Raw genomic sequence first — 26,878 nt, forward strand, 5'->3', positions numbered from 1 at the left:
GTGAAACACGAATAAGGTGAGTAGACTGTACCAGCGTCAACTTGCTGTGATTGTACTACAATTATGCAAGACTGGGGAAACTGGGTGCAGGGATATATAAGATCTCTCTGTATTATTTCTTACAACTGCATGTGAACCTAGAATTATCGCAAAACAAAAAGTCAACTGGAAGTCTTATACCCTGCCAATGGGAGTGCAAAAAGGTACATTCACTCTGGAAAATAGTTTGGTAATTTCTTATAAAGTTAAACATGCGCTTGCCATATAAGCCAGCAACGTTACTCCTAGATGTTTACCCTAAAGTAATAACAACTTTTATTCACACAAAAACTGTACATAAGGGTATGAAGCAGCTCTACTTATAATTGTCAAAATTGGAAACCAACTGAATATTCTTCTGGGGGTAAATGGATAAATAAACTTGGTATATCCAGACAACAGAATACTACTCAGCAATATAAAGGATCAAACCACTGATACAGGGAATAACTTGGGACAAATCTCAAAGACATTATACCGAGTGAAAGAAGCCAGTCTCAAAAAGCTTACATAGTATATGATTCCATTTATATGACATTCTTAGAAAGACAAAACTAGAGTCATGCAGAAGAGAGGGGTTGCCAGGAGTTAGAGTGGGAGAAGGGTGTGACACAGGGAGTTTTTTTGGGTGATGTTACTGTTGATGTCCTGAGTGTGGTGGTGGTTACAGAAATCTATATGTGTGTTAAAATTCAGAGAACTGTGCACCAAAATAAAAAAGTCAAATTGTCTGTATGTTAATTTAAAAAATAAAAGAAATTTTTAAAAAGGCAATTTTGATATTTAAATCATATGGTTAATACATTCAAAGAGGCCATTTAGAATTTATTTTATAGCATAATTCCAGATACAACAGTATTTTAGAGAGTACCATAGGCTTCATTTTACAGTATACTATGGAGTTCACAAGGCATTCTATGAAAATTTCCTAACTAAAACTTCAACTAAGAAAAAGAAAAACAGCAGTTTTAATGTAAAAAATGCTCACTAAACACCACATAAAAGAACATTTTCATGACTTTTACTTGAATTGTAGCTGTAGACAAAATGCTGAATAACTGTCTGTTAATTTTTTTTAACATAAGAAGCAGAGTTAGTTTTGCTGACACATGAATGGTGGTTATAATAATCATTAAATAGTAAATAAAAAGGTGAAATGAACTATAAATAGACTAAAAGCCACTAAGACAATTTAAAACAAAGATGAATTTTATAACTCTTCAATTAAGATATTAGATTAAAAACCATGACATTAGAATGCATTAGAATCAAATAAATTATTGTCTGTGGGGAAATAAAGTGTTAATTATTAAGTAACCCCATAAAATTTAAGTAAATAATCCAATATAAAATAGCCTTTTAAAACACATCCTTGAATGTTTCTTGAAGGCATATAGTGTTTAAAAAATGTTCTTTAAATGCAACATTCAAGTCAGGGAAATGGTAAACACTATACATTCAAGTCAGCTAAGTTAAAAATATTACTTAGCTATAATTAAGTATTTCTGTAAGCATATAGGTTTCCAATTCTGGCTATATTATTCTGAACTTACAAAGAGGAAAGAGGAGGTTGGCCTATCTATGAAACTGGTCAGAACTCAGCTGCTTCCAGACAGCTTCTTCATTAAATCGAACAATCTATACAAAAATTCCAATGATGACATAAATCTGCATGTTCTGGATTTCCTTCACATTTTATGGAACATTGGTCCTACTGTTGCTATAATATCTGCATAGGGAGCACTCTGGCTCAGCTCAATAGCCCGCTGTTTTTTTAGGACAAGAAAGCTATAAAATTTGGCCGCAGTTTGTTTTCGGTCACTGTTTCTGCAGAGCTTCATCAGACTAAAGTACTGCATTCCCATCTTGTTGGATTCCTGGGAAAATAGGTAGAAAAGAGGAAAGGAAACGGAAACAAGATCATTAAAAGTAGAGCAGGCCGTGGATGCATAATGAGCAACAAAGTATTGATATTTTTGATAAGTGACTGTAAAATCCTTAAATGGAGAAATGCAAATGACCCATTAGTAAACTCAAAAACCATCATAGGTCATTGAGCACAAGCTTGGTTCATTGAGAAAATGCATGCAAAAGAACTCTAAAGTGTTATACAAATTTCTAATGTGTTATGCAAATGTTAGCTTTTAAAAAATTGATGTTAACATAAATGGCTCCTCTGGAAAGTGCAATTAGTTTAGACTTGCAAGGAGAAAAAAATCCACAGGACTTTGGGAAGCTTTAAATACAATGAAAATTAGCCTATCAGGCTTCTTTTCTTTAAAGGTACTAGGGTGGGTGATTACAAACAACTCTGGTGCAAATGCAGAAGTATATTTGTACATCTCAGTGGCAGGGGAATATGACTATACAAACATCTCCCAGTTTCTTTGCACAGATTAAAAAGACGTTGGATTCACCTAGGGCACCTGTGAAACTACTAGAAAAAACTGAGGTACAATAAAGTATTTAATTATGGATGAAGATAGCTCCTTTTATGAAGACTTGGAATCCGATTCCTAGACTGGAAGCACAGTTTTTGGTTAGAAATACTGTGGTGAATACTGGCAGCATCCTCGTGAGCACTGTATTCCTTGGGCAGCTGTGAAGCATTTTTAGAAATACCATAGACAAGGTTTCTTTACCAGTCCATAACATTTAACAAATTAATGTTAAATACTTTATCTCAACTGAAGGAGCAGCCCAGTGTCAGCAACTTCTCAGAGATGGCATGCCAAAGCCTTAATTATTCCCTCTCCTGAGGAGACGAGATGTGGATTGGGTAGCTTTTTCTCCTGGGAGAGAGCGGGACAGCCTTTTCAATTTCAAGAATCCTTCTGAAAAACACTCTGAGGGGACAAATATCCAAGACTGAACATATGTGCTTATTCTGTTCCCTCCAGAAACCTCTCTAAAAAGAAAGTAAAGGTGACAAAGGAAGTAGATAAAGACAAAGAAAGTGGAAGACTAACTGACTTAGCAGAGTAAAGAAAGGTGAAACCTAAGTGCCAGTGGGGAGGAAAGCCAGCAAAAAGCAAGCCAGTTTGAGCTACAGAAAGGTGGAAAAGCTCAGGAATTGGAGGCAACAGTATTGTCATAAGCTGGAGATGAGGGGTGAAGCCGAAAACATGAGAATTTGTTGAAAGTCTGCTTGGGAGCAGGTAGACACTCAGGTCCACTCCACCAGCTCACTGAGCCAGCAGACCCTACTCCCATACGCCAGCAGGAGGCAGGAAGTTGCCACTCTGGAGATACCAACCACTGAAGCTCTAGATTTGGGATGCCAGGCCCTGTGGATGGTGGAGAAGTGTCATACCACAAACTGGGGTTTCAAGTGAAATTCTATACTCTGAACAGTGAGACAGCCAGCCTCTCCATTACCCCTTTTTGGTTCCTGAACCAGGAGCATCATGCCTGTATCTCCTAGGCAGGATATTTGAAGATTAAGCTGGGAAAACTGACTATTCCAAGGAAAAACATCCTACAGATAACAGCATCTGCGTTTGGGGGAGGCGAGGAGTACCACCCAATTACCTCACTATAAAGATCACGCTGGTCTGCAATCCCCACCCACGCTTACATCACTTCTAATCAGCTTTTTGGTGTCTCACTCTTGAATAAAAATAGATAACCAAAGATCTACCAGACAATTGAGTAAAATTTTTAACATTCAAGAGCAAAAAAGAATGCATTCAAGAGAATCACTAAGAAAACAGAGACAAGGCAGGGAGCAGAAGAAAACTATAGAGAAGACACTGCATCTGTAAAAAGTGATTAGATTAGGATGAGACTGAGAGAAAGCAGATCAGCAGTTGCTTGGGGATGGGCGAGGGAGACCAGTGGGAGAAATGGAATAATTAACACAAGGAAAGTTTTTGGGGTTGTAGACCTGTTCACTATCTTGATTGTGGGGATGGTTTCACAGTTATACACATACAGATGGCCCTCCATATCCATGGATGCAGAACCTGCTGATATGGAGGATGGACTAAGGGACTTGAGCATCTGAGGATTTTGGTACCTGGGAGAGATCCTGGAACCAATGCCCCGCTGATACAAGGGACAGCTGTATGTCACTATATATTTTAAATGGGTATGGTTTATTGTATGTTAATCATACCTCAACAAAACTGTTAAAAAAATGACTAAATAAATAAAAAGATTAGGATGCTATAAAACAAAAGAAAAATTAATAACTAAGAAAAAACTGGAAAACAAAAAAGGTGAAAGCAGAAATAAAATTCAATAAAGACTAGAAGATAAAGTTGAATAAATCTTCTAGAGAGTAGAAAAATAAAAAGACAAAGGAAGTTAATATAGAGGATAAAGATTTTTTAAAAATTAAAGGCACAATTCAGGAGATCCAACATCTGACCCACAGGCAGTCCACAAAGAAAGAACAGATTAATAACAAGGAGGGAAATACAAAAAAATACAAAAAAATTTCCTAGAACTCAAGGAAATGAACTTTCAGAATAAAGAACCCACTATATGCTCAGCACAATAAATGAAAAAAGACCCATACCAAAGTACATCATCATAAAATTTCAGACCACTAGGGATAAAGAAAAGATCTAAAAGCTTCCAGAGAGAACGTAAAGGTCACCTACAAAGGATCACCAATCAAGCAGCATCTGGCTTCACAATAATAACACAAGAAGCCTAGAAATGTTACAAAGCCTTCCACATCTAAGAGATAGTATTTTCAAACTATGTTTAGAGACAATCAATCAAGTTAAAGGTAAAATAAAGAAATTTTTGGACTCGTACGTAGTGTCTATCTCCTAAGCACTCTTTTTCTTTTCTTTTTTTTTTCTTTGAGGAAGATTAGCCCTGAGCTAACTACTGCCAGTCCTCCTCTTTTTGCTGAGGAAGCCTGGCCCTGAGCTAACATCTGTGCCCATCTTCCTCTACTTTATATGTGGGATGCCTACCACAGCATGGCGTGCCAAGCAGTGCCATGTCTGCACCTGGGATCCAAACCGGCAAAACCCAGGCTGCTGAGAAGTGGAACGTGCACATTTAACCACTGTGCCACCGGGCCGGCCCTGGCACTCTTTTTCTTTTAAAGCATTCTTTTCTTTTTTTTAATTCTCCTAAGGAAGATTGGCCTGGAGCTAACATCCATTGCCAATCTTCCTCTTTTTTTCCTTGAGGAAGATTAGCCCTGAGCTAACATCTGTACCAGCCTTCCTCTACTTCATATGTGGGTCGCCACCACAGCATGGCTGTCAAGTGGTCTATGTCTGTACCTGGGATCTGAACCCCGTGAACCCTGCCAAAGTGGAGCACACCAAACTCAACCACTAGGCCGTGGGGCCAGCCCCTCTTATGCATTCTTTATCTCAGAAAATAACAGAGGATGTGAACCACCAAAAACTTCAAGATAAAAGAAGATCAAGACACCAAGAAATAGAGGAACTAATATAGGAAAGAGACAAAGGAATTTCCATGTTACGGTAAAGGAACGTTCCAAGACAAAAACTGTGGAGCAGATCAGAGAGCAACTAGTCTGGATTAGAAGAAGAGGATGAGGAGCTCCAGGAAGGATATCTTCAATAAAAAAATGGAACGGATGAATCAATTGATATATTTGACCATACTAAAAGGGGTCTATTATATTGTCAGAGAATTTAGAAAAAGAATTAAGGATGGGTATATAGACACAAAGCAAATGGGAAAAATGGGGTAATAATTAACTCCAAAAAAAATCCATAAAGTTGACAAGAAATGTATTTACATTTTGAAACTTCAATGTAAACTAATTTTTACGTAGTCTTTGTGGCAGTGACTGCTGTTGTCCCTTAATACCCACTCTCCTCTTCTTCTATAGTAATAGAATTATTAGCTGGTCCCAAGGTTGCCAGATAAGGCCTACATTTCCCAGCTAGATGTGGCAAGGTAACTAAGTGCTGGTCAATGAAATGCGAAAAGTGAGCCACACATTTTCTGGATGGACCCTTACAGGAAACTTTGCTGCTGATTGGAATGCAGACATGGTGGGTAGTTAGCCATTTTAGATCTTGAGAATAAGGAAAATGAGATAAAGGGAACCATTTGTGAGCGTAGCTGCCATACCAGATTGTACTTTACCTGAGAGAGAAACAAACTTCTATCTTTTTAAGCCACTGATATTTCAATTCTCTGTCACAATCAAACCTGTATCATAACTATTACAATTACAACATTGTAAACACTGAATACTGTGCTAAAAATAAACTGGGGTGGGGGAGAGATAACTGAGCTAAATTTTCATTTTCTGTTGAAAGACGTCAACAGATAAAATTTAAAGCTGAAATATCAAGAAACAGCAGTAAGAACACGCAATTAGAAATATAGATATAAATACTAAAAGAAACAGCTTAATATAGTTGCCTCTGATGAGCAGGACTTAGGGATAAGGAGCGGTATGACAAAGGACCTCTGCGTTTCCTTTTCAGGCCTCCAGCATAGCACTATTGAACTTTCAAAATTATATACGTGTATTATTTTGATAAAAAATACGTTAAATTTTAAAATGATCTGTTTCACTCTTAAATTGTTATAAACGTAGCTCCATACTGAGAATTAGTTGATAGCCTCCTAACCACAAGAATGGGACACAGAATGGATATCCAGAGGCATGAGTAGGGGTAAGAAGTTGATTAGAACATGCAGGCACCAAAAACAAACTCCCATATTTAGCCCTGGGTATACTGCTCAAAGCATTTCACTCTGGTGGAATTTAGCATCAACAAAAACATAACGAAAATGCTTTCGTTTTTATTACTATCTAGAAGATTGAAGCCAACATTTCATTTATTTTTAAAAATAAAAATAGTACTGATAAACCCTACCATCTTACCCGCAAACTATTTAACATCCGAAGTATTCTTCGATTCCACTTCTCCGCCTCAATATTTTGTTCATTCTCCAATGACTCCTGTTTGAATGAGTGATAAAATATTTCATTTAAGCAAACTTTACTGAGTGTTTACTATTTGCCAAGTACAGTGTTAGCCGCTAGAAGAAACACAACTATAACACTGGGCCTGGGCCCTGCAAAATAAGGAGCTTATGGTCTGATAATAGAGAGAATAAGACTAATACACAAATACAGATCATTTTTGCAGGATTATATCTATGCTCCCCAGGTATCTTCTGATAAAGGGCAGTCTATATTGGTAATGCATCCCAGGGCAGGGTGCCCTTACTTTCAAAAGTAAAGTCATCCAAAACGACCACTTTTGGCTTGGAGTGTCCCAGCTCTGGTCAATCTGAACTCAATCAACAGGAGTAAATGGAGAGCTATAGAAAAACTGCCTTGTAAAGGCCTTTATCTGAACTCACCTAGTGATACAGCTAATAATAAATGATGTTTAGCAGTTTGTGTGCAGTTGGGTTAGAAACCTTTCGGATTTTGAGGATGCCTTCCTTATCCAAAAAAGATCAACCCACTGCCTGTCATGTTATCTGAAAAGATTCATTCTTTTCGGTCTTTAAAATTTAGCCACCTTCAGAAACCATTCAATATTTAAAAATCGTAAAGTTGAAATCCCTTCGCAGGAACTCACTCTACACCCTTACCAACTAACACCTTATGAGCTGAGAATGGAAACTGGGCATAGGAGAGGTGCTGAGGAGTCTGATAAAAAAGACTACAAAGGGCTGGGGAAGGAAAGTGTACAAACCTGACCTACTCTGTAATTTTTCCTAGGCTAGCTCTCACCAAGACACCCAGCAGCCTCTGTGTCACCCTTATCGCAGGTCCACAGTCAAGTCTTCAGGTATACCCCTGGAGCCCAGACACTTCTAAAAGTGCTTTCAATTTCATGAACTCCAAGATGATTTCAGGAAGCTCTAGAATATTCTGTAGGACATTTGACATCATTTGAGGCTAAGGGGACTGCTGAGTTCCCATGCCCACCAGCTATACCGGCTTCCTGGTCCTGCCTATGCTGTATCCTTTCTTACATTCCAGAGATGATTTGAAAATACGGTCACCTTATTCTGAAGAGTTTTCCAAATCCCTCCAGCTACAATTTACGTTTATTCCTTTCTGGTCTGTTCTGGGATAAATGAGCTCATCCAATTACTAAGGTTTATTTTATTGTTAAATACACAAATGCTATTTTTCAAATATAAAAAGTAATTGTCCAACTCTTTGTTAAAGATCTGTGAGACCACAGCTTCACCTACATTCACAACTAAACTAACCAGGAAAAGGCTCAGAAAAACAGTCTGTGTGCTTTGCTGAAGCCCGCCCACTTCATCTATCTGGACACCCTACAGCTGGATCCATTGTGTGGCAAGCCCAGTGGATTATTAAAATAGCTGAACTTGTGCTGTGTTGTGGTTTGCCTGACCACGTATGAAAATAACCTGTGTCTATAGAAGCAAAGAGAAAGGCAAAAATGAATCAACCTACTTCTAGTTGGCTGTTTGGATGTCTCAAGTAAAAAGTTCAGGTATTTATTCTGTCCTAGATTATCCAGAGAATTCAGTCTGTTTCCCACATATGAAAAAACAATCTAATTGTCGTGGAACTTATTATAAAGATTATTTAAAAATAAAATTAACATCAGCCATTAATATGAGTTTTGATATTATTTACTAAGAAACTTTTGCTAAAATTCATCACGATCTTAAAAACGCCTTCAGTACCCTGGGACAAGGGCTAGAGAAATACGACAGCGACAGAAATGGAGTCAGGTAAGCCAACTGTTTCTTCTGGCTTTGCTATTGATTTGTGGCCCTTCGAGCAGACTATTTTCTTTTTATGATCTCTAGAAGTCTTCTACAGATATAGGCCTTGAGCCACACAATGTTTTGGAAGAAAATGCCCATGCATTTTTTGGGAAATAAAATAAAATTTAAAATGCCCTAGGCCATACCCCTAATAGTTCTGTTTCTCTAAAGGTGTTATAAAAGTTACTTAAAACAGTGATTCTCAATATTTTTAACCTGAGACTACCTTTGATAAGCATAAAATTTCCCACCTTCCTTTAAAATTATTCAGTTTCAAAATAAATTAAAGACGAAAAATGTCAAAGCATAAAAATGTTTCATCAAACTACTCACACACATCTTCGTTGAGATCACTAATTTAAATTACAACTTTAGAAAGTAACATGACAGCTCTAAAACCAGTTTTTAGGTAAATAAGATGTTAAATATTTAGGGACAAAGTTTTTTTTTTTTTTTCCTTTTTCTCCCCAAAGCCCCCCGGTACATAGTTGCATCTTCTTAGTTGTGGGTCCCTCCAGTTGTGGCACATGGGACGCCGCCTCAGCGTGGTTCGATGAGCAGTGCCATGTCCGCGCCCAGGACTCGAACCGACGAAACACTGGGCCGCCTGCAGCGAAGCGTGTGAACTTAACCACTCGGCCACGGGGCCAGCCCCTTAGGGACAAAGTTTTTAAAAACATTCACAAGACTATACAAATATTTACCAATTCAACTGGACAATTTTCAATTTCTTTTGCCAAGATGGCATTCATTAAAGAAGATTCCTCAGCAGCTGAAGAAATCATTTCCATAATATCCTGCTAAAGCAAATGAGGAAAGGACAGGTAAGTCATCCCAGTAGTAGTAGTCATCATAGGAACAATCTCATTTTGTTAAACGCTTTAATCACATGAATGCTCATTTCTAAAACTAACTTAAAATACTCCCCGCATTCTCAAAATGTTACTTCTCAAATATCCCAGGTAGGCAGCCCCTGACTTAAATATTCCTGTTTTTCATACGCCTCCTACAGACGAAGAACTTGCATGCCCCTTCCCTCCTGCCTTCCTATCTTCGCCTTCCTCTTTCCCTCCCCACGGCAGACTTCATATCAAAAATCTCTGCTGCTGTGCGGCTGAGACCGATTTCCTCTGAAGCATTTTATCTAGCCTCTGTCCCCCACCTCTCTTCTCACGTCAGTACCAGGTGGCAGAGGAAGGAGATCTGCAAGCAGAGGGAGTGAGAATGAGAGCAGGGTTATTAACATCCCTACCAAGGCCATGACAAGGCTCTTGCCACCACTGCTGGGGCAGTCACTGGCAAAAGGGAAGAAAAACAAAGGGGTAAATGGGCACACGTGCATGGTGACAGATAAAAAACTAGACTATTGGTGGTGAACACGAGCAGTCTACACCTGAAATTACACAATGTTATAAGCTGGTATGACCTCAATAAAATAAGTTTTTTAAAAACCCTGTATTCTCTGAAAATGGTATGAAGACATAAAAGAAGAAGGAAAAAGAGAGAGCCAGAAATTCTCTATTCCCCATCATCTCTCTTCTTCATTGCTATAGAAGCTGTCCGCCAGTTTTTTCATCTTCAACCTGTCTCCAAGCTTCACTCCCGAGCTGTAACCTGTGATCTTAAGTTAGGAGCTTCCTACAACATAGTTTACTTGATTTTTCTCTTGAGCTTATAAAATTTTAGTGAATATAAGGAGGTGCATTTTATTCTTTAATATACATATTGTGTTTTTTCTCTTAATTTCTATGAATATTCTACATTTTAAATACTCTCAATTTTGCAGTTACTTTACATAAAAATTTTCTTTTATGGAGATTTGAAAATGATTAATCGGAATCAATATTTTCCTGTCCCTTCAACCTGACTGTGCTCCCATTCCTAACTGTATTTCACATCTGTTCACCATTTTTGGAAGCAGAATAAGAACAGAATTGAAGGTTAAAGCATAAGTGTAGGGTAAAGGAATAAGATTCAAAAGAACTAGTGCAACAATCTCTTTCCTTCATTTCACATACTGGGGGAAATCTATTTTGTGACTATGTTTAAAAAGTCATAAACTAAACAAGCTTGCCTAATTTTCAGTAGGTGTGCTCTAACAAATGCCTGAGCCCAAATAAGGAGGAGAATAGTATTGGCAATCCAGGGTCTCAATATCCAGTTTATTATCAAATATTTAGTAAAACACATTCTCTTTTAATGCACCATGAATAGTCTTTCCTTCCAAGAGCATTCAGTTTCAATGGGGGTTGACTTCGAATTCCCTGAGCGGTTATCAAAATACAGTGATGACAGAACAGACCAGAAAAGCACTGGTTTATTTTTATCTGGTATGGCTATAATATTTACATTTATACAATCAATAAAGTGACAAGTGGGAAAATATTTTAAAGCACATTGTTTCCAAGTATGTTTTCAAATAACTACATTTTCCAAATAAAAATTATGTCTTCAAATAAAATTTGTTTTTAATTTTGTTTGGTCATGGATCTTTATATAATCTTTCAGATTCAAAGCTAAGGTAAGTAGTGGGTCTAAAACATATTATTCTTAAAGGTGGGAAGGGTGAATTTATGATCAGAAACAAAACATAGGTATATCGTCTAGAGTCCTAAAAGATTCCATGACATACTGAATGTGGGGCCTCTTAGGATTCTCAGCATACAACCAGTTTCAAGTACAATCATTTATTTAACATACCATGCAAAACACTATTTCAGTATGAAATTACTTATCTTGTGATTTACTATGCTAAACTTCTAGAAAATACTGCTCTGCAGATGAAAATCATGTTTTATTCTGTAGTACTGCTACTCACTAAAGAAATTACAGAATAATATAAGATGAAATATAAACTATTAATATAAGAAGTTATACCAGAGTCTCAACATCCCTTCACTATATCTGTGGCAGCAAAATAATAATATTTTTATGATCCTCTTTGGTTAACTTACCTCAGAGTTAATATTTTTATTGCTACCCTCATGAGAGCTACATTTAGATCCATCGATCACATCCTTTGAGGTTTTGGTTTGACTTAACTCTTGCTGGGAATTTGGCTCTTCCATAATGGAGGTCTCTGAATTATTAAGGAAGTAAAGAAGATTTCACCAAAATATCTTTCAAACTTAAACTGGGATATGGTTGTTACTAAAGAAAACTTCTGACACCAGAATCTCAGAATTTAAACAAAAGGTGAACAAACTTTTTTATGGCTCCCTAAGTCTCATACATTTATCTTCTTTTTCCCTCATCTGCCTCTTTATCACCTCCACTCCCCAACCTCCATTAACTCTCTTCGCTGCACTCACTCCCACACATTCACTCACAACATGGATGGTTCAAGCTCATCTTGGGATACTGTTCAGCAGATTTTAATGCCTTCAGAAAGGGTGATCCGGAAGCAGAAGTTCACTCACCGCATAAGTTGGTATTACTATTCCTCTATAATAATCACAATAATAATCAGCAACTGTTAATACTCCACGTATCCTCTGGGTGGACGGAAATAGCTATGTCTCAGGTTAATTGTATTGTTTAAATGCTATTCTTGTCACTAGGTGACTTTTCATGTTAGTGGTCTTAAAGTGAAACATTATCCTAGTAGATACAAAAATTTCCTTTGATGAGGGTTTGTGAATACTGTCTTTGGGGGTGGGAAGGTGGGAAAGAGTGAGATTAAGAATAGTCCACATAGTATATTTACTTCATCTTTTTAATGTAGCTTTTTGGACAAAAATTAATCTGCAAAGCAGAAAAATATAATGCTGATGTAACAATTTCTTCTAAATTCAAATACTCTGCTAGAGACAGCATTTATATTTGGGAATATGGGATTGGACCCCATCTTCATTTTGAAATGCAACATGAAACTTTTATTTCTACAACATTCCCCTAAACACCAACACAATTAGGATGTCTCACCTACTATGTTGTCGCTTTCCACTGCTTCCTTTACTGACTCCTTTTGTATCAATTTTCTTCCAAGTTTAAAGCCGGAGGACACCAGGCATTTTGTAAACAACTGTAAAAATATAAATTTTTGTTTCTCATTTCTGCACAAGTAAAGCAATTCAATAAAATACAAGCACATATGCTAAAAAGTAAAAACTATAATTCATGCACACACATCCAGCAAATTAATTCAAAAGTAAGGAGGTATTTTTTCACAAGTTTAAATTCTGTTGTACATATGGATGTAAATATGCATTTATTTATTTATAACCAAACATCACACCCATGTAAAAGGATGGAAACTATTACCATTTGCAGTTGAATATGAGTCAAGTCCTGGGCAGCAGTTGACAGAAGCGTATCTACCCCTCCCCTCTTCTTCCACATCATCAGTCTTTGGGTGGGAGGTGCAAGCTCCAAGACCATGAGGGTGTCAGTAAAGGAAGTAAGCTGTTTATGCATAATTTTGCTACTGATCTCCTTGACTGGATCTATGAGCAATTTCCTCTTTTTGACTTTCCTTTTCTCAGCAATGTCTAAATATAAGAAACAGGCACAAATGTGATTGGTTGTACAGCTTTGTAAAATGATATTGTAGGCACTGCATATCTAAGAAATGTCTACCACAATACAACATACAGAGTTGCATTGGGAAGAAAATCTCCTTCTCTCTACTGAAAATTATGTTAAATTTACGAGGTTTTTACACAGCTAGAGTGTCTGAGCAGCCAAGAGTTGATGGATTTTGCATGGTGTTGCTTGAAGGTACTTAGGAGGGACTATGTTGACCTACTAAGTGGACAACTGAGGAAACCTGGAGCAGAGGGTATATTGAGAGGGAAGTCACTCGATTTTGAGGTTCCTTAAAAATATCTACATTATAGGATAACTTTTTGAAACATTAATTTGTATTTTCCAGTGTATTTTTCCCTTCCCCACTGAAACCCATACACAAATTCCAAGTAGGTAGCCAGGCCCATGGGATTTTGCTCCCATAAGTAATTTCATCAGGTAGAAAACAGAAGTCAAACTTTTCTACAGTAAAGATGCAAAAGGGTAGGGAGGGTTAGATTTCCCAGAATGGGTGAAGATCTGAAATCAGATGGAGCCAGAAGGAAGAGGAAGCTGCTTGCTAAGGTGCCTCAGTAAAATCCTAGGAACATAACAAGATCCCAGAGGGGCTGGCTGCGTGATGGCCCAGAGGCTATGTAAACTGGGTCAGTGGGCACCACAAGCTGGTGAGCTGATGACCAGAGTTTCCCTTCCACCTGCCACACCCCTCTCCCAAATTTTGATACTCTATGGCTTAGGGCAGATAGGGGAGCTATGAAGACTGAAATTCTTGCAAGCCCAGTTGGCTAGAGGCTCAGAGTTGAATTTAGTAAAGAAGAAAATTGGAATGCTTTATCCTTTGCATGCCTGAGTTTATAAACTGAAATCCATATCAATTATACTACTTAAAACTAGCACGTTCTTTAAAAGGTCTACATCTATTAGATTCATATTTATTATTTATTCCTAAAAACATGCTCGAGGTTAAACATTAGAAGGGATATTGCCTCTTCCAATCCTTTCAGTCTGCCGTATTTTTTAATATTTGTATGTTTATTAATCTTCCTGATCAGATTGTAAGCTTGTTAAAAGCAGGAACTATGTCTTCTTCATTTCCGTACCCCAAACAGAGTAATGGCTCAATAACTACTGGAACTGAACTCAGCTTTAAATTTTCCAGTTTTCCAAATTGGAAATATGGTTTGACCAGGACTGAATATAATGAAAAGATCATCTCAAATTTCCTCCATGCTCTTACCCTACTGTATTACAAACGTCATTACTAGATTGACCACCTCCTATAATATTTCATAGATCATTCAAATATATCACAGTAAATAAGATAGTAGTGTATCAAAAATAAAAGCATGAATGACTCTGACCTGAAGCATCAATTGGGTCAAGGGTAAATCCTTCCTCTTCATGTGATAATGTGGTTTCATCCATGTTCTCAGTTTTAGATAGACACACATACTCTGGATTATCTGTCTCTACTAGTCCACATCACCATGAAAGGAATTACAAAAAAATAATGGTTATGTTACAAGCTAGAGGACTATATGGGAATTAAAGTGAAAGATAAACTAATTGAAGATTTATATTGCTAACTAGAGCCACGTCTGAATTCTTTTAGAATCATATATTTAATAGAGCTGAAGAGGCTCAGAGATTATATGGCCTGGGACCCACAGTGTCTAGGTGAGTCAAGTATCGTCACCTTCTTTCGCACATGTGACATCTAAGGCTGAACTCATCTCAGACTATAGTCACTGTGGAAGTGAAAACAGTGGTACCAGCCAGAACAAATGACTGACATAAATTTGATTATATATTTGCTAACATCTTCCATTCTGTTAAGTCATTTAATTATTAATTGACTCATAAAGAACCATAACTAAATATTTATTGCCTATTTCTTTCTACATTTTAAATTTCTACTATTGTGTTCGGAAGCAAATATAACAGAAAAAAGAATGAAGAACCAAAATGGTCTAATGGGCCAGCATGTTCTTAAAAGGTCTAGTTATATATTAGATTCATATTTATTATTTATTCCTAAAAACATGCTTGAGGTTAAACACGAGAGGGATATTGTCTCTTCTCTTCCAATCCTTTTAGTCTGCCGTATTTTATAGTATTTGTATGTTCATTTATCTTCCTGATTGTACTTTTAATTCTTAAGAAAAATCAGACTAAAAGACCTCAAGTCATTTGAAGTACCATCATATAAATTTCAAGTAGAAAATATCCACACATTTGTAATTTCCCTCAAATTGTATAGTTTGTCAAATCACATCAATATGGTATTAATATTAATATTTAATAATCATATTAATGTCAAACATTAATGATGTTTTTACCATGAAATATATATAATTTTAATGATTCAAAAGCACAATATTTTCGCAGAGTATTTAAATGTGCTCTCATACCAAATAAACCCAATCCTGGTTAAATAAGCATCACTGCACCTTTCTCAGAACCCAGTTTCCTATTTTCTACTGTTTAGAGTCAGACTAGGAGAGTTTGAGGGACAATGTTCTTTATTATCTTTCACTATACTATACTGCTACTTAAACTCAGAAGTTCTGAGGTTTAATTTGAATATTAGCATCTGTTCAGTTTCTACACAAAGGAAAGTTTCAACATACCCACTAGAGTAGCAGGAGGCTCAGGAGGCAGGGAAATTTCTCTGTTCAAATGCATGTCTTCTGACAGGATATTCTGATCATCTTGTAACAGATTGTCTTGAAAAACACAATAAATACTTTAGTCATACAGAGTTGAATCTGTCATTTGTTCACTAAACATTTATTGGCATTATTAGATGCAAGGAATCATGAATGGATACAAAAATGAATGAACCCTACTTAATTAGATCTGATTGGTTACATAGACTATCACATTTCATGGAGGATAACACAGAATTTTATATATTTAACTTCCTTTACTTTATTAAAATCTGTTTTTAGATGTTTATTTTCAGGAAATATTTACTAGACTAATACCAAGATAGCAGCTGTGTTACAAAGCCATGTTAAGATTTCAAATCAAGAAGTAAAAATGTTCAGGGGCTGGGCCTGTGGCCTAGTGGTTAAGTTTGGCATGCTCCACTTCACCGGCCTGGTTCAGTTCCCAGGCGTGGACCAACACCACTTGTCAGCAGCCATGCACATACAAAATAGAGGAAGATTGGCACAGATGTTAGCTCAGGGCGAATCTTCCTCAGCAAAGAAAAAAAAAAGTAAAAGTGTCAAAACTCCTTTAGTAGAGATCTAAGGTGGAGTCATTGTTTTTTTCATAATTTTCAAATTTCCAAAAGTTTGTCATAACCAACCTTTTAAGGTAAACTAGAGAATTTTAAAAGATCTGATGTGTAACAGTCAATATCTTTAAAATATGTGCATTTGGATTTTTCAGTTTCTATGCTATTTCTACAACTACTTTTAATATCATAATATAAAAATAAAGTAATATAAAATGCTGGACAGATCCTTTAGAATAGGTGTCCCACAATTTCTGTTAAACAATTTTTTTTTAGTATATGATCCAGTATATTTTGTGAAGAATATACTATCACTCTTTCCTCTCTAAAAATTAAAATTTTGTAAAAGTAAAAACAAGCAGTATTTCATAACCTATCTGGAAAACATGTTTAAACAAATGGCTATTTATTTAGACCTCGCCTAAATGTTTAAATATACCATAAATTTTGAAGACTTACGTAAAAAAGTGTTGATTTATATGACATAAAAGCATATCTGAAATTTTAGTTTGATCTAATAGATCTACTAATATATTACAGTAATTTGATTGAAATAAATATTCAATTTCTACAGAACTAGACAGCATACCAATCATTTCTCCTGCAGCGCCTTCATCTCCAAATCCATCTCCACTGTCATAGAACAGAGATTTTTCTCCAATGAGGCTTCCAGAACTATGTTCAACTAAAGGACCACTGGAACTCAGCAATACGCTGTCATCAAAGAAGCTATGTCTTCTGAGAATTTCAGGTTCCTCCTCTAAATAAATGTATATCATTACTACTGAGTTAATCATAGAAACACAGAATTTTAGGGTTAGAAGGAAATTCAGATATCATCTTGTATAGCTCCCCCTCATTTTACAGACAAGGAGAATGAGAGCTCAAAAGCTTATTGGAATTATACATCTGAAGTCACCCAGGTAATCAGTGGAGACTGGGTTTCTACTATAATATTTTTTCCAACACAATAGGAAAAAAAGCCAAAACATCAGGACAGAGTTCTTAGTGGCAGTACATTTTAATAATTTCCCAGGTTATTGTTGGCAGTAGAATGATTTCTTCTACTTTAGGTAGGTCATGTTATGCTTGTTCAAGTACTACTTTGTATTATTTCGAGGACACTTCCTTGTGTTGTTTATCCATAATGTGGTTTAGAAAATAAGGAGCATATCTGCCTCCTTAGGAAAGGAAAGGTGGGCAAATATTAAAGAATAGGCTTACAACATTCATTCAATAAATATTTACTGCATGACTGGGTATTAGGCAATATGCTAGGGGTTGGACATACAGTGGTAAAAAAGACAAAAACCAGTCAGCTAACATTAACTGAGTGCTTATTATGTGCATTATTTTATATATTAGAAGATACCACTAGAATCCTCATTGCACAGGCAAGGAAACACATCCGCAGAAAGGCTTTGTAACCTGCACACAGTCACACCCTAATATATGACAGAGCTGGGATCTGAACCTAGCAGAGACAGTGATAGTATCAGTGTTAGCATTCCGACTGGTAAAATAATTTCAAAATGGAGCCTTATGAGACTTCAAAACTCTGAAGACACTGACAGCGGCAGGTAAAATGACCCCTGCTTCAAACTGACCGGCTTCCAGATTGGCCATTAGTGCAGGCATATTCTTTCCCTTCCTCAAGTTTGAATCTATGGGTCCAGGAGTCTGAAACTCCAGACGTGAGAGGTTGGTCTTCTCCCTCCCTCCAACAACCCACATCAGTGCTACTCAGTACAGAAAGTCATGAAGTATCGCTTATACCGAAAATTCTTCTATAGGCCTACAACTTCTAGAAAGGGAGAGTTGAAAAAGGCAACCTTCACTGTGCTGGACTAAAGATTTGCTCAATAGAAAAGACTTTTTCAAAAAGAACTAAAAATATGTTCACATCTTCCAGGTGTAGCTTGATAGCTCCCAAAAGAAAAATCAGCCTTGGTCAGTAAGATAATAGCATTTAGGTACAGACACTATATTCTGAGCTCTGAGCATCACGAGAACCTGAGATTACTCGAAAAGGTTAAAGAAATAATCATTGACTTCAATCTTATATTGTAATCCAGAAAGGGATGGATTAAGATTAAACGTTTCTTAGAGGACGTTAGGTCTGAGCTAGTTTTTGAAGGAGAGAAATATCACTTATTGGTGGAAAGGACTGAAGGAGGGAATAAGGGAAATAACTCTGTGATGTTGCTAGTAGTATCTCAATTTTACATATAGGGCACTAAGGCTCAGAGAAGCTAGGTAATTTGCCCAATATCACATAGCAAGTCGATAGAGAAAGGTTAGTTTCAAACCTAGGTCTGTAGGTCTACTAAGAATATGCTTTTCTCTCCTATACTAGAAAAAGGCAAGGACAAACTTATTGGGGGTTATGTTTATATATCAAAAGATTCATTCTAAAGATATTTCTATTGGCATAGAAATAGCTATTTCTATTGGCATCGTTTTAATATAAAAATGCTAATTTAATTGATTATGACTTGTAATTTTAATTTCTCAAATATTCTCACCAAAGTTCCCAGCTTGGAAAAGTAGATCACTGCCATAATCTTCTCTAAGTGTGATTTCTTCTGGTCTGCTCTGGTTCTGAGTAAAGTATTTTGAAACATCAAGAGCACTGTGGAGAAATACAAGATTGAGGAAAACATGTGAACAGAACACAATGATTTTGCTGTTTACAGCAAAAAAAAAATTCCTAAAACAAAAAATAGGTTTTATTACAAAAATAAGAGATTTTCATTTTCTCAATAGTATTATTTATAAACACTAGTTTATTATATGTGCATATATACAAATGATCTCCAGGTTACCAAACCCAGCGGTCAGTTCTCATCCTTGTCTTCTGTACCCTAACCAACAGTATTTGAAATAGATGCTCACTCTCTTCCTCACAGAATACGTTCTCCTCTTGGCTTCTGGGATACTGCTCTCTCCTGATTTCCTTCCTACTTCATTAGCTGCTCCTTTTCCATCTCCTTTATTAGTTCTTTCTCATCTCCCAGACTATTAGCTATTAAGAATGACCCAACACTCAGTCTTCAGATCGCTCTCTTTTTTTAAAATCTACACTCATTCCCTTGGAGATCTCTTATGACTCATGGCTGAAGTTCCATCTATAAACTCACAACTCCCAAATTTAAATAGTCCATCCAAACCTCTTTCCTGAATTTCAGACCCAGATATTCAACAGCCTACCTACTCCCCTTGGATGTGTAACAGTCATCTCAAAACTGATGTCCAAAACCTAATTACTTCCTTCACCCCGCCCCCCTTAAACTTGCCATTCCCTGGTTCTCCCAATATCATTAAGCGGTAACTCCATTCTCATGCCAAAATTCACATAGTCATCCTTCACTTCTCTCCTTCTCTTAAAGCCATGTCCAATCAGCAAATCCTGTTGGCTCGGCCTTCAAAACAGATCCATAATTTGACTGCTACCATCTTGCTAAAATGAAGACTGAGAACTGACCATGGACACTGTCACCTCTCACCTGGACTTCTCACTGTACTAATCTTCTCACGGGCTCTCTGCTTCCTCCCTCTCCTCCTTATACTAAGTAGTCAGAGGGAGCATGTTGAAATCAAGGCGGATCCACTCACTCTCCTATTCAAAACCGGCCTGTGCTCCCTATTGAGTAAAATAAAAGTACTAACTGTAGCCTCCAACACCCAGCATCGCCGCATCCCCAGCTACCTCTCTGACCTCATTCCTACCGCCTGGACTCTCGTGTCCTCCACTCCCCAGTCTCACTTGCCTCCTTGCTGTTCCTTGAAAACGTCCAATGTGCTCTGCCTCAGGGCCTTTCCTCTTATCTGCCTGGAACATTCTTCCCCACATCATGGAGTGATTTGTTCCTTCACCTCTTTCAGGATTCTGTTCTGACCTTATTACAAAAACCTTTCCTGACCATTCTATTATTCATTTTATTTTATTTTCTATTTCTCTACATAAGGCTGATCATCTCCTGGCATATTGTATATTTATTTATTTATTTGTTTATTGTCTGTCTACCCCAACTAAAATGTAGATTCATGCAGCCAGGAGCTGTATTTTCTTCATTGCTATCTCCTCAGTGCCCGCCATATGGAAGGCATCCAATAAAGGGTTACTGAATGAATGGATGGATATACTGCCAATATTGCAAACTATGTTCCGAAACCATGATGACACATTTTTGGTGTTGTACTTCAAAATTTCACACTAAGTTTGTCTTTGTCAACTGCATCTGTACTTCAGTTGTTAACTACATTCCATTTATGTTCATGAAATCTGAAGACGGAAACAATAAAATATCAAGAAAATCAAACTGAAGGAAAACAAGTAAAATAATTTACTTCACATTCTGGGTGTCAAAATCATGAAATTCTTCTGGCAATGTGATAGCACTGTAAGCTGCTTCAAAATTCTCTTTTGGAAGGTCAACCAGTCCTGAAAAGAATCAGAACCCACATTCAATAAGCAATGACGCTTTACAAAATAAGAAACTCCCACCTAAATCCTTTCTTTCTCTCTCTGGACCACTCTGCTTAGTCTCCTAAGCGGTTTCCCTGTATCCACTCCCACCCCTCTTCAGTCCATTCTCTACAAAGCAGCCAGAGAGATATTTTAAACACGCAATCAGATCTCATCACTCCCATGCTTAAAGTGCTTCAGTGACTTCCCCAGTGCATTTAAATAAAATCAAATTTCTGATCAGGGTCTCTGCAGCCCTACAAAACCTACTGGCATCACCTAACCACACTCTTTCCCTCACTCACTATACTCCAGCCAGACTGGCCTGTTTGTTCCCTGAACAAGTCAAGCACTTTCTACCTCAAGACCTTGCTCTTGCAGTTCCCTCTGCCCAGAATGCTATTCCCTGGGGGACTTTTTACCTGGCTGGGTACTTCTCATTCTTCAAGTCGGAGCTTAAATTCTGTCCTCTCAGAAAGGTTTTTCCTGACTAGTCTAACTAAAATAGATTTGTCTGTTATTTTTCTGTTGTAGTACTCTTTTTATACTCCTTCATAGCACAATCACAATCTATAATTATTGTAATAATTTAAAAAACCTTTTTCATTATCTGATTTCCTCACCAGACCAAAAGGGACCTTGTTTGTCTTGTTTGTCCTTGTATCCCAGAGCCTAACATAGTGTTTCACATAAATATGGGATCAATAAATATTTGTGGAATATACAAATGAAATAATGAACAAATGAACCATATTTGGTATGATTACAAATCCATCTAGAGATTCTACAAATATTTTAAATAAAAAAACCCTTCTCAATCTCAATTCAATAAATATTACGGGAATAGCATGTGCAAGACACTGAGACCAGAACTATAAGGGACTCGGAAAATAAATACGACACAGATGTTGCCTTCAAGCAGCTTGCAGACTATCGTGAGAGCTGAGACCTGCACTTGAGTAACCGTAATATCAGGTGGAAAGTGATGAATGTCTGAAATTAAAATTAAATTAAATTTCGAAGGTGTTATATGACACATGTAAATCCCTAGCACTTTGGAAAGCCTAGAGATTTTTCTATAATATGTTACAAATAGCATTTATATTTATTTTTTAATAAATTATAATTATATATATATAAAATTTTATATAATTATAATTATATAAGAATTACGTAGAGTCTTGGTAATTCTGAAAACAAGGACAATTATCGATATCTAGGTTTTGTCAATCACACTATTTCCAATTTATCTCATAAAGGCACAAACAGCTACGGCAAACGAAGTGACCCATTAAAACTGAACATCAGAGTTTCTTACACAAGTGTGGCAGCTTTAAAAATATTTCTTATGTAAATACGCACGAACATTACAAGTTTTTGAAAGCGTAAGCTTTTCCTGCAAATACAAGAAAAAAGCAAGGGAAAGAATACAATTTGTCCTTAACCATGGAAACCATTCAATCAAAAGGAAGATTACATTCACTAAAAACGCACAAGGGAACCAAGACGAGCGACACAAATCAATACTGCACGGATACCTGGGCGAAATGTCATCTTCATTTTAAGCAATGCTTCACTGCAATCTGCCAAAAGATACTTTGCCTTCCTATTATAGATTCGAACCACTCCCAAAAGAAGGTGTCCTGACGTTCGAAGTGCAATTTTCACCTTTCAATAATTTTTAAAGTATTAGAATATTAAAAATTAGACTCATAAACCCTGTTGTCTGAAAATTACAAAATCATAAGAATTTCTTCTCTTTAAAAGCAGACATTCTGTATTCTTAGTTAAAGTGAATCACTTAACTTTTACCTCACCTTGTAAAATGATTACCTTCTTTTCTTATTTAATGAAAATAATTTAATGTGGCCTTTGAGCGAAGGATGCTATTACTGGTTTTATGGGAAGAATGTGAGCTCTGCAGTCGGGCTGACTTGGGTTCAAGCCTTGGATCAGCTGCTGAGGCTGAGTCACTTAACCTTCCTGAATTTCAATTTATTAATAATGGCTACAGTTTATTATCTGCTTATCTTGTGCCAGGAATTGTCCTAAAGCTTTTCATACCTTAATTTAATTTTGACGACAACCTCTATTTTCAGAAGAAAAAACTGAGACTCAGATATGTTAAGTAATATGCCCAAAGTAACATAACTATTAAGTGATGGAGCAGAAACTAAATTTAAATTTGACCAACTCTGAAAGTTCACGCTCTTAACCACCACACCTCACTGATGCTCAAAGCCCATCTCGGGGAGTTGTTGTGAAGATTAAATAAACTAATGAACAGAGTCTAGCCCAGTGCCTGACACGTGGTAGGTTTTCAATTAGAATTCTTCCTTCTCCCAAGCAGAAAAATACTCAACCTATGAAAACGTTAAAATATTTTAATGCAAATTCTAAAGCTCGTTATAGTGTTTTATAATGAACACAGTACTTTATTGCTTATGAAGTGTTTTCATATATAGTTTGATTTACACTCAATCTTCCTTCTTTCGTTCTACTCTCTCCATTCATTCACTCATTATTTTTCTAAGAAACACTTATTTGGTCCCTACTATGGATACAGTATTTTATTAGGGAATAAGAAAAGATCACGAAATACGTATAAATTGTGGCCTTTCTCCTTCAGGGTCCAATCTATTTATGATAAACCTATGAAACAGTTAATTGCCAACATATATGTTTATATTTTGATAATAAACACGATAGGAATTAAAAGAGAAACCATTTGAGAAGTAAAACTTCCCCGGAAATGTATTCCATGACACAAATGCATTTTAATTCCTTTCCTTTCCACGAGTCATGGCACATACACACTACAATTTGAATCAACAGCATACCTTAGGGGAAAGAATTTTTTCAATGGTTATCTCTAGATTACACTCAAACACGTGGGCCTTCGTGAGTTTCTTCTCCCAGTGAGCTGCCAGCCATATTTTGGCCAAGGGCCCTCGCTTACTCATAAGCACATGCGTGTAGAACATGTCCCCGGAACTCCTCGGTTGTATCTAACGAACTGGAGAGAACATTAAAAGATATTTGAAATTTGATTAGGAAAACCTTTCAGCGCTCTTTGACGGCAAGCAAAAACATTTTTCATCAATTCTATAAAATAACACTCAGATGATCCTCTAATTCAATGTATTATTCAATTCCAAGTCTTTTGTTGTAAAGAAACACCTGGGATAAGGGTATTCTGATAACTGATCTCGTCTTCCATTTGCCTTGTCTCACCCTACAAAGATCTGAGTTCTCTTATTAACAGGGTCCAATAAATAGAGGAGGAAGGCTGGAAAAAATAGATGGAAACAGGGAAAACACTCTAGAATAGGAAAAGGTGGGCAAAGCTAAGAAAAGTGAACACAGGTCAGCACTTTTCTAAAACTTAAGGATTTTGAGAAGTGTTGGATCACTGATTTATACCCAGGTGTTGAATTTCTTTGTTCTCTTTAAGACACTATGGTTTATTCAATAATATACTAAACACATGGACGTTAGAACAATGGAACTCCAAAAGACCATAACGTGGAAAAATTAAGAAAATAAGAAACCTTAGGGAAAGAATCAGAAGAAGGGCAGAAAGGAAACCAGAATCAAATTATTTTGCAACGAGAGTGGTAAAAGAAAACCTCCACTTAAAGAATTTTCCTGCAAATCGTACTATCCTCAACACCACCAGAGGCTCCGTTATTAAGGGACGTTCTAACACTTGGGCTGACTTCTGGAGAAGAATCAAACTATTGCTTACACAGAATTCTTAAGCTGCCACTAGAAAAGCTTCTTCTCGCTTCTTTTCTACTTCAAGTTCTGATGAAAGAGAAATTGAGCCAAAATGAATACAGAAACTAAACCAGCCACAGAATTAAAAGTCCAGGTGAACCGTGATCGGCGCCCCTTTCCACCCCAGGAATCCGGTCACGGGGCCCTGGCCGCGGGCTACGCAGGCTAGAAACCGCATCCCCCGGCGGCGCGCCAGAGACGGACGCCTTGGCTCCATCCCTTCCTTTCTAGTCCGCGTCTGCTATCTGAGAAAAGTCTCCATTGATCTCTTTAAATTGCTCCCAGGTGTAGGATTATTAATATACCTTAAGAAAAAAACCACCCAGTGAATTTCACATTCCTGAGACATTGACTTTCCTGAGCACCTCTCCCTGCCCCCTCCCCCCAAAATGCGGCCCAAGCCGCCCCCGCCGTGTGGGTTCGCTAGACCGACGGCGCGCCCGCGGAGTCCGGCCGCCCCGGGGCGCGGAGGCGGGGCGCAGGGACGGTAGGCCCGGGAACCGGGGCCAGAAGGGTCCCTCCGTCGGGGAGGAGCGCCTGGGTCACGCCTCCAGCCCGGGCCGTGGGCTGCGGCGCTCTCCCTCAGGCGAGGTCCACGGGGCTCGCGCCCGTGAGGGGCCCGGGGGGCGCGCGCTGGGTGGCGCGTGGCCGCGGCTCTCATCGCTCAGCCCGCCTTCGGCCGCCGGGTCCCGCCCGGCCCCTCGGGGTGCACCCTACTTTCAGCGTCGGGTCTGAGGAGAGGCGCGCCGGGGCGGTGGCCGGAGGAGGAGGCGCGCGGAGGTCTGAGGCGCTGCCCGCCCTGAGCCGCTCGCCGTCGGGGAGCGCACGGCGGGACGACGGGTGGGGCGGGGTGAGGGGGCGGGGCGACAGCGGTGGGCGGGGCAAGCTGGGGATGCGGCGGGGAGAGGGGCGGGGCGGGGCCGTGAGCCGGTGGCAGGGCGGGGCGAGGGGCGCGGCGACAAGGGATGGGCGGGGCAAGCAGGGGATGCGGCGGGGAGAGGGGCGGGGCGGAGCGGCAGGCGGCAGGGCGGTCCAAGGCCTGGGGGAGGGGCGTGGCGTGGCCGTGAGTGGGGGATGGGGCGGGGCGACAGGGGATGGGGCCGGGGGAGGGGCTGGGCGCTCCAGTTCTTAGCAGGGTCTCCAGGCGTGGTGCTTGCTCTCTAGGACCTCCAACCTTGGACCTCGCCTGCGCAGTGGGGTGACAGGGGCGGGCTTGTGCCCTACAGAATAACTGTGAAAGGTGGTAATGTCTGATGCTTCTGCCTGGTTTCTGAACATCCCTAGGATGGAGTCCTGTCCCTTCCACTTACTAGCTAATAGGTCCCTGGAGAAGTTAATCCCTTGAACTTCAGTTTTTCTCATCCGTAAAGCGCAAATTGTCAACTTCAAAGCAAATTCGTCTATTTTACCCTCGAAATGAGTTTATTCGGGAATAGCCAAAAGAATTGCAATTCAGGTTGTGCATGCTATGGTGGAAAACAGGGAAACTTGCTTTTATAGAGAAACAGGGGAGTAGAGAGGGTCTCTTCTAAAAGAAAGTCCATCGAGGGAAAGTAACGGTTGGGGGTGGCAACCGGCTCCTCATTGGCTGAGCTGAGGCATTTCTCATTGGCTGGGCTGTTGCTGGGTGGAGAGAGAAATCTTCCTTCTGTAGTTCAGTAGTTTTACTTGCTGTGAAGATGGGAGAGTGCTTCTCTTCCCGGTTGAAGTAATTGATGATGGTGATAAGGCGTGAGAGCTCCCCCTACAGGCCTCCCTGCCTCCAATTTAGTTAAGGATTCTTTTATTAATTTCCACAAAATCATGATAATAAAAGTACCTGTGCCATAGGTGTTGTAAGAGATAAATGAGATGGAGCATGTAAAGAGCTAGCAACAATAAGTACTCAATAAATATTAGTTATAATTACTGTCGTTGTTAAAAAGATCATTCACATTGACCCACCGTATGAGGACAGCAAATATTTTCCTGCCTGGCAGCTTTCAATAATCAAAGCCAACTGTTAGAATCTAAGAAAAGTCATAGTACGGCATGAGGATCCAAGGCTGGTTTCCTCCTATGAGATTCATAGTAAATCCTAATAAATCTTGGAACAG

At 38.4% G+C, this 26,878-nt stretch overlaps 1 protein-coding gene across 6 annotated transcripts; it reads right to left on the reverse strand.

The window, feature by feature from the left end:
• Nucleotides 1-1,159: 1,159 nt before the first annotated feature.
• Nucleotides 1,160-25,828, reverse strand: RAD21L1 (RAD21 cohesin complex component like 1). 6 transcript variants are annotated; one of them, XM_070589016.1, is made up of 15 exons: nt 25,500-25,828; nt 24,751-24,809; nt 23,843-24,018; nt 22,541-22,670; nt 20,885-20,978; nt 19,060-19,166; nt 17,124-17,294; nt 15,921-16,016; nt 14,652-14,759; nt 13,027-13,253; nt 12,688-12,787; nt 11,718-11,842; nt 9,468-9,560; nt 6,881-6,958; nt 1,160-1,916 (listed from the first exon to the last, which is right to left on the reverse strand). In XM_070589016.1, the coding sequence occupies exons 3-15, from the start codon at nt 23,984-23,986 to the stop codon at nt 1,728-1,730; spliced, it is 1,662 nt and encodes a 553-aa protein (XP_070445117.1). In that variant the 5' UTR covers nt 23,987-24,018; nt 24,751-24,809; nt 25,500-25,828; the 3' UTR covers nt 1,160-1,727. The 6 variants fall into 6 exon arrangements, with proteins under 6 accessions (XP_070445117.1, XP_008530099.2, XP_070445116.1 ...); XM_008531877.2 differs by having other exon boundaries at nt 9,468-9,563; nt 14,652-14,762; nt 25,500-25,791; XM_070589015.1 differs by having other exon boundaries at nt 9,468-9,563; nt 25,500-25,786.
• Nucleotides 25,829-26,878: the final 1,050 nt, after the last annotated feature.

The sequence above is a fragment of the Equus przewalskii genome, chromosome 21 (assembly GCF_037783145.1).
Source record: "Equus przewalskii isolate Varuska chromosome 21, EquPr2, whole genome shotgun sequence".
Lineage (NCBI taxonomy): Eukaryota > Metazoa > Chordata > Mammalia > Perissodactyla > Equidae > Equus > Equus przewalskii.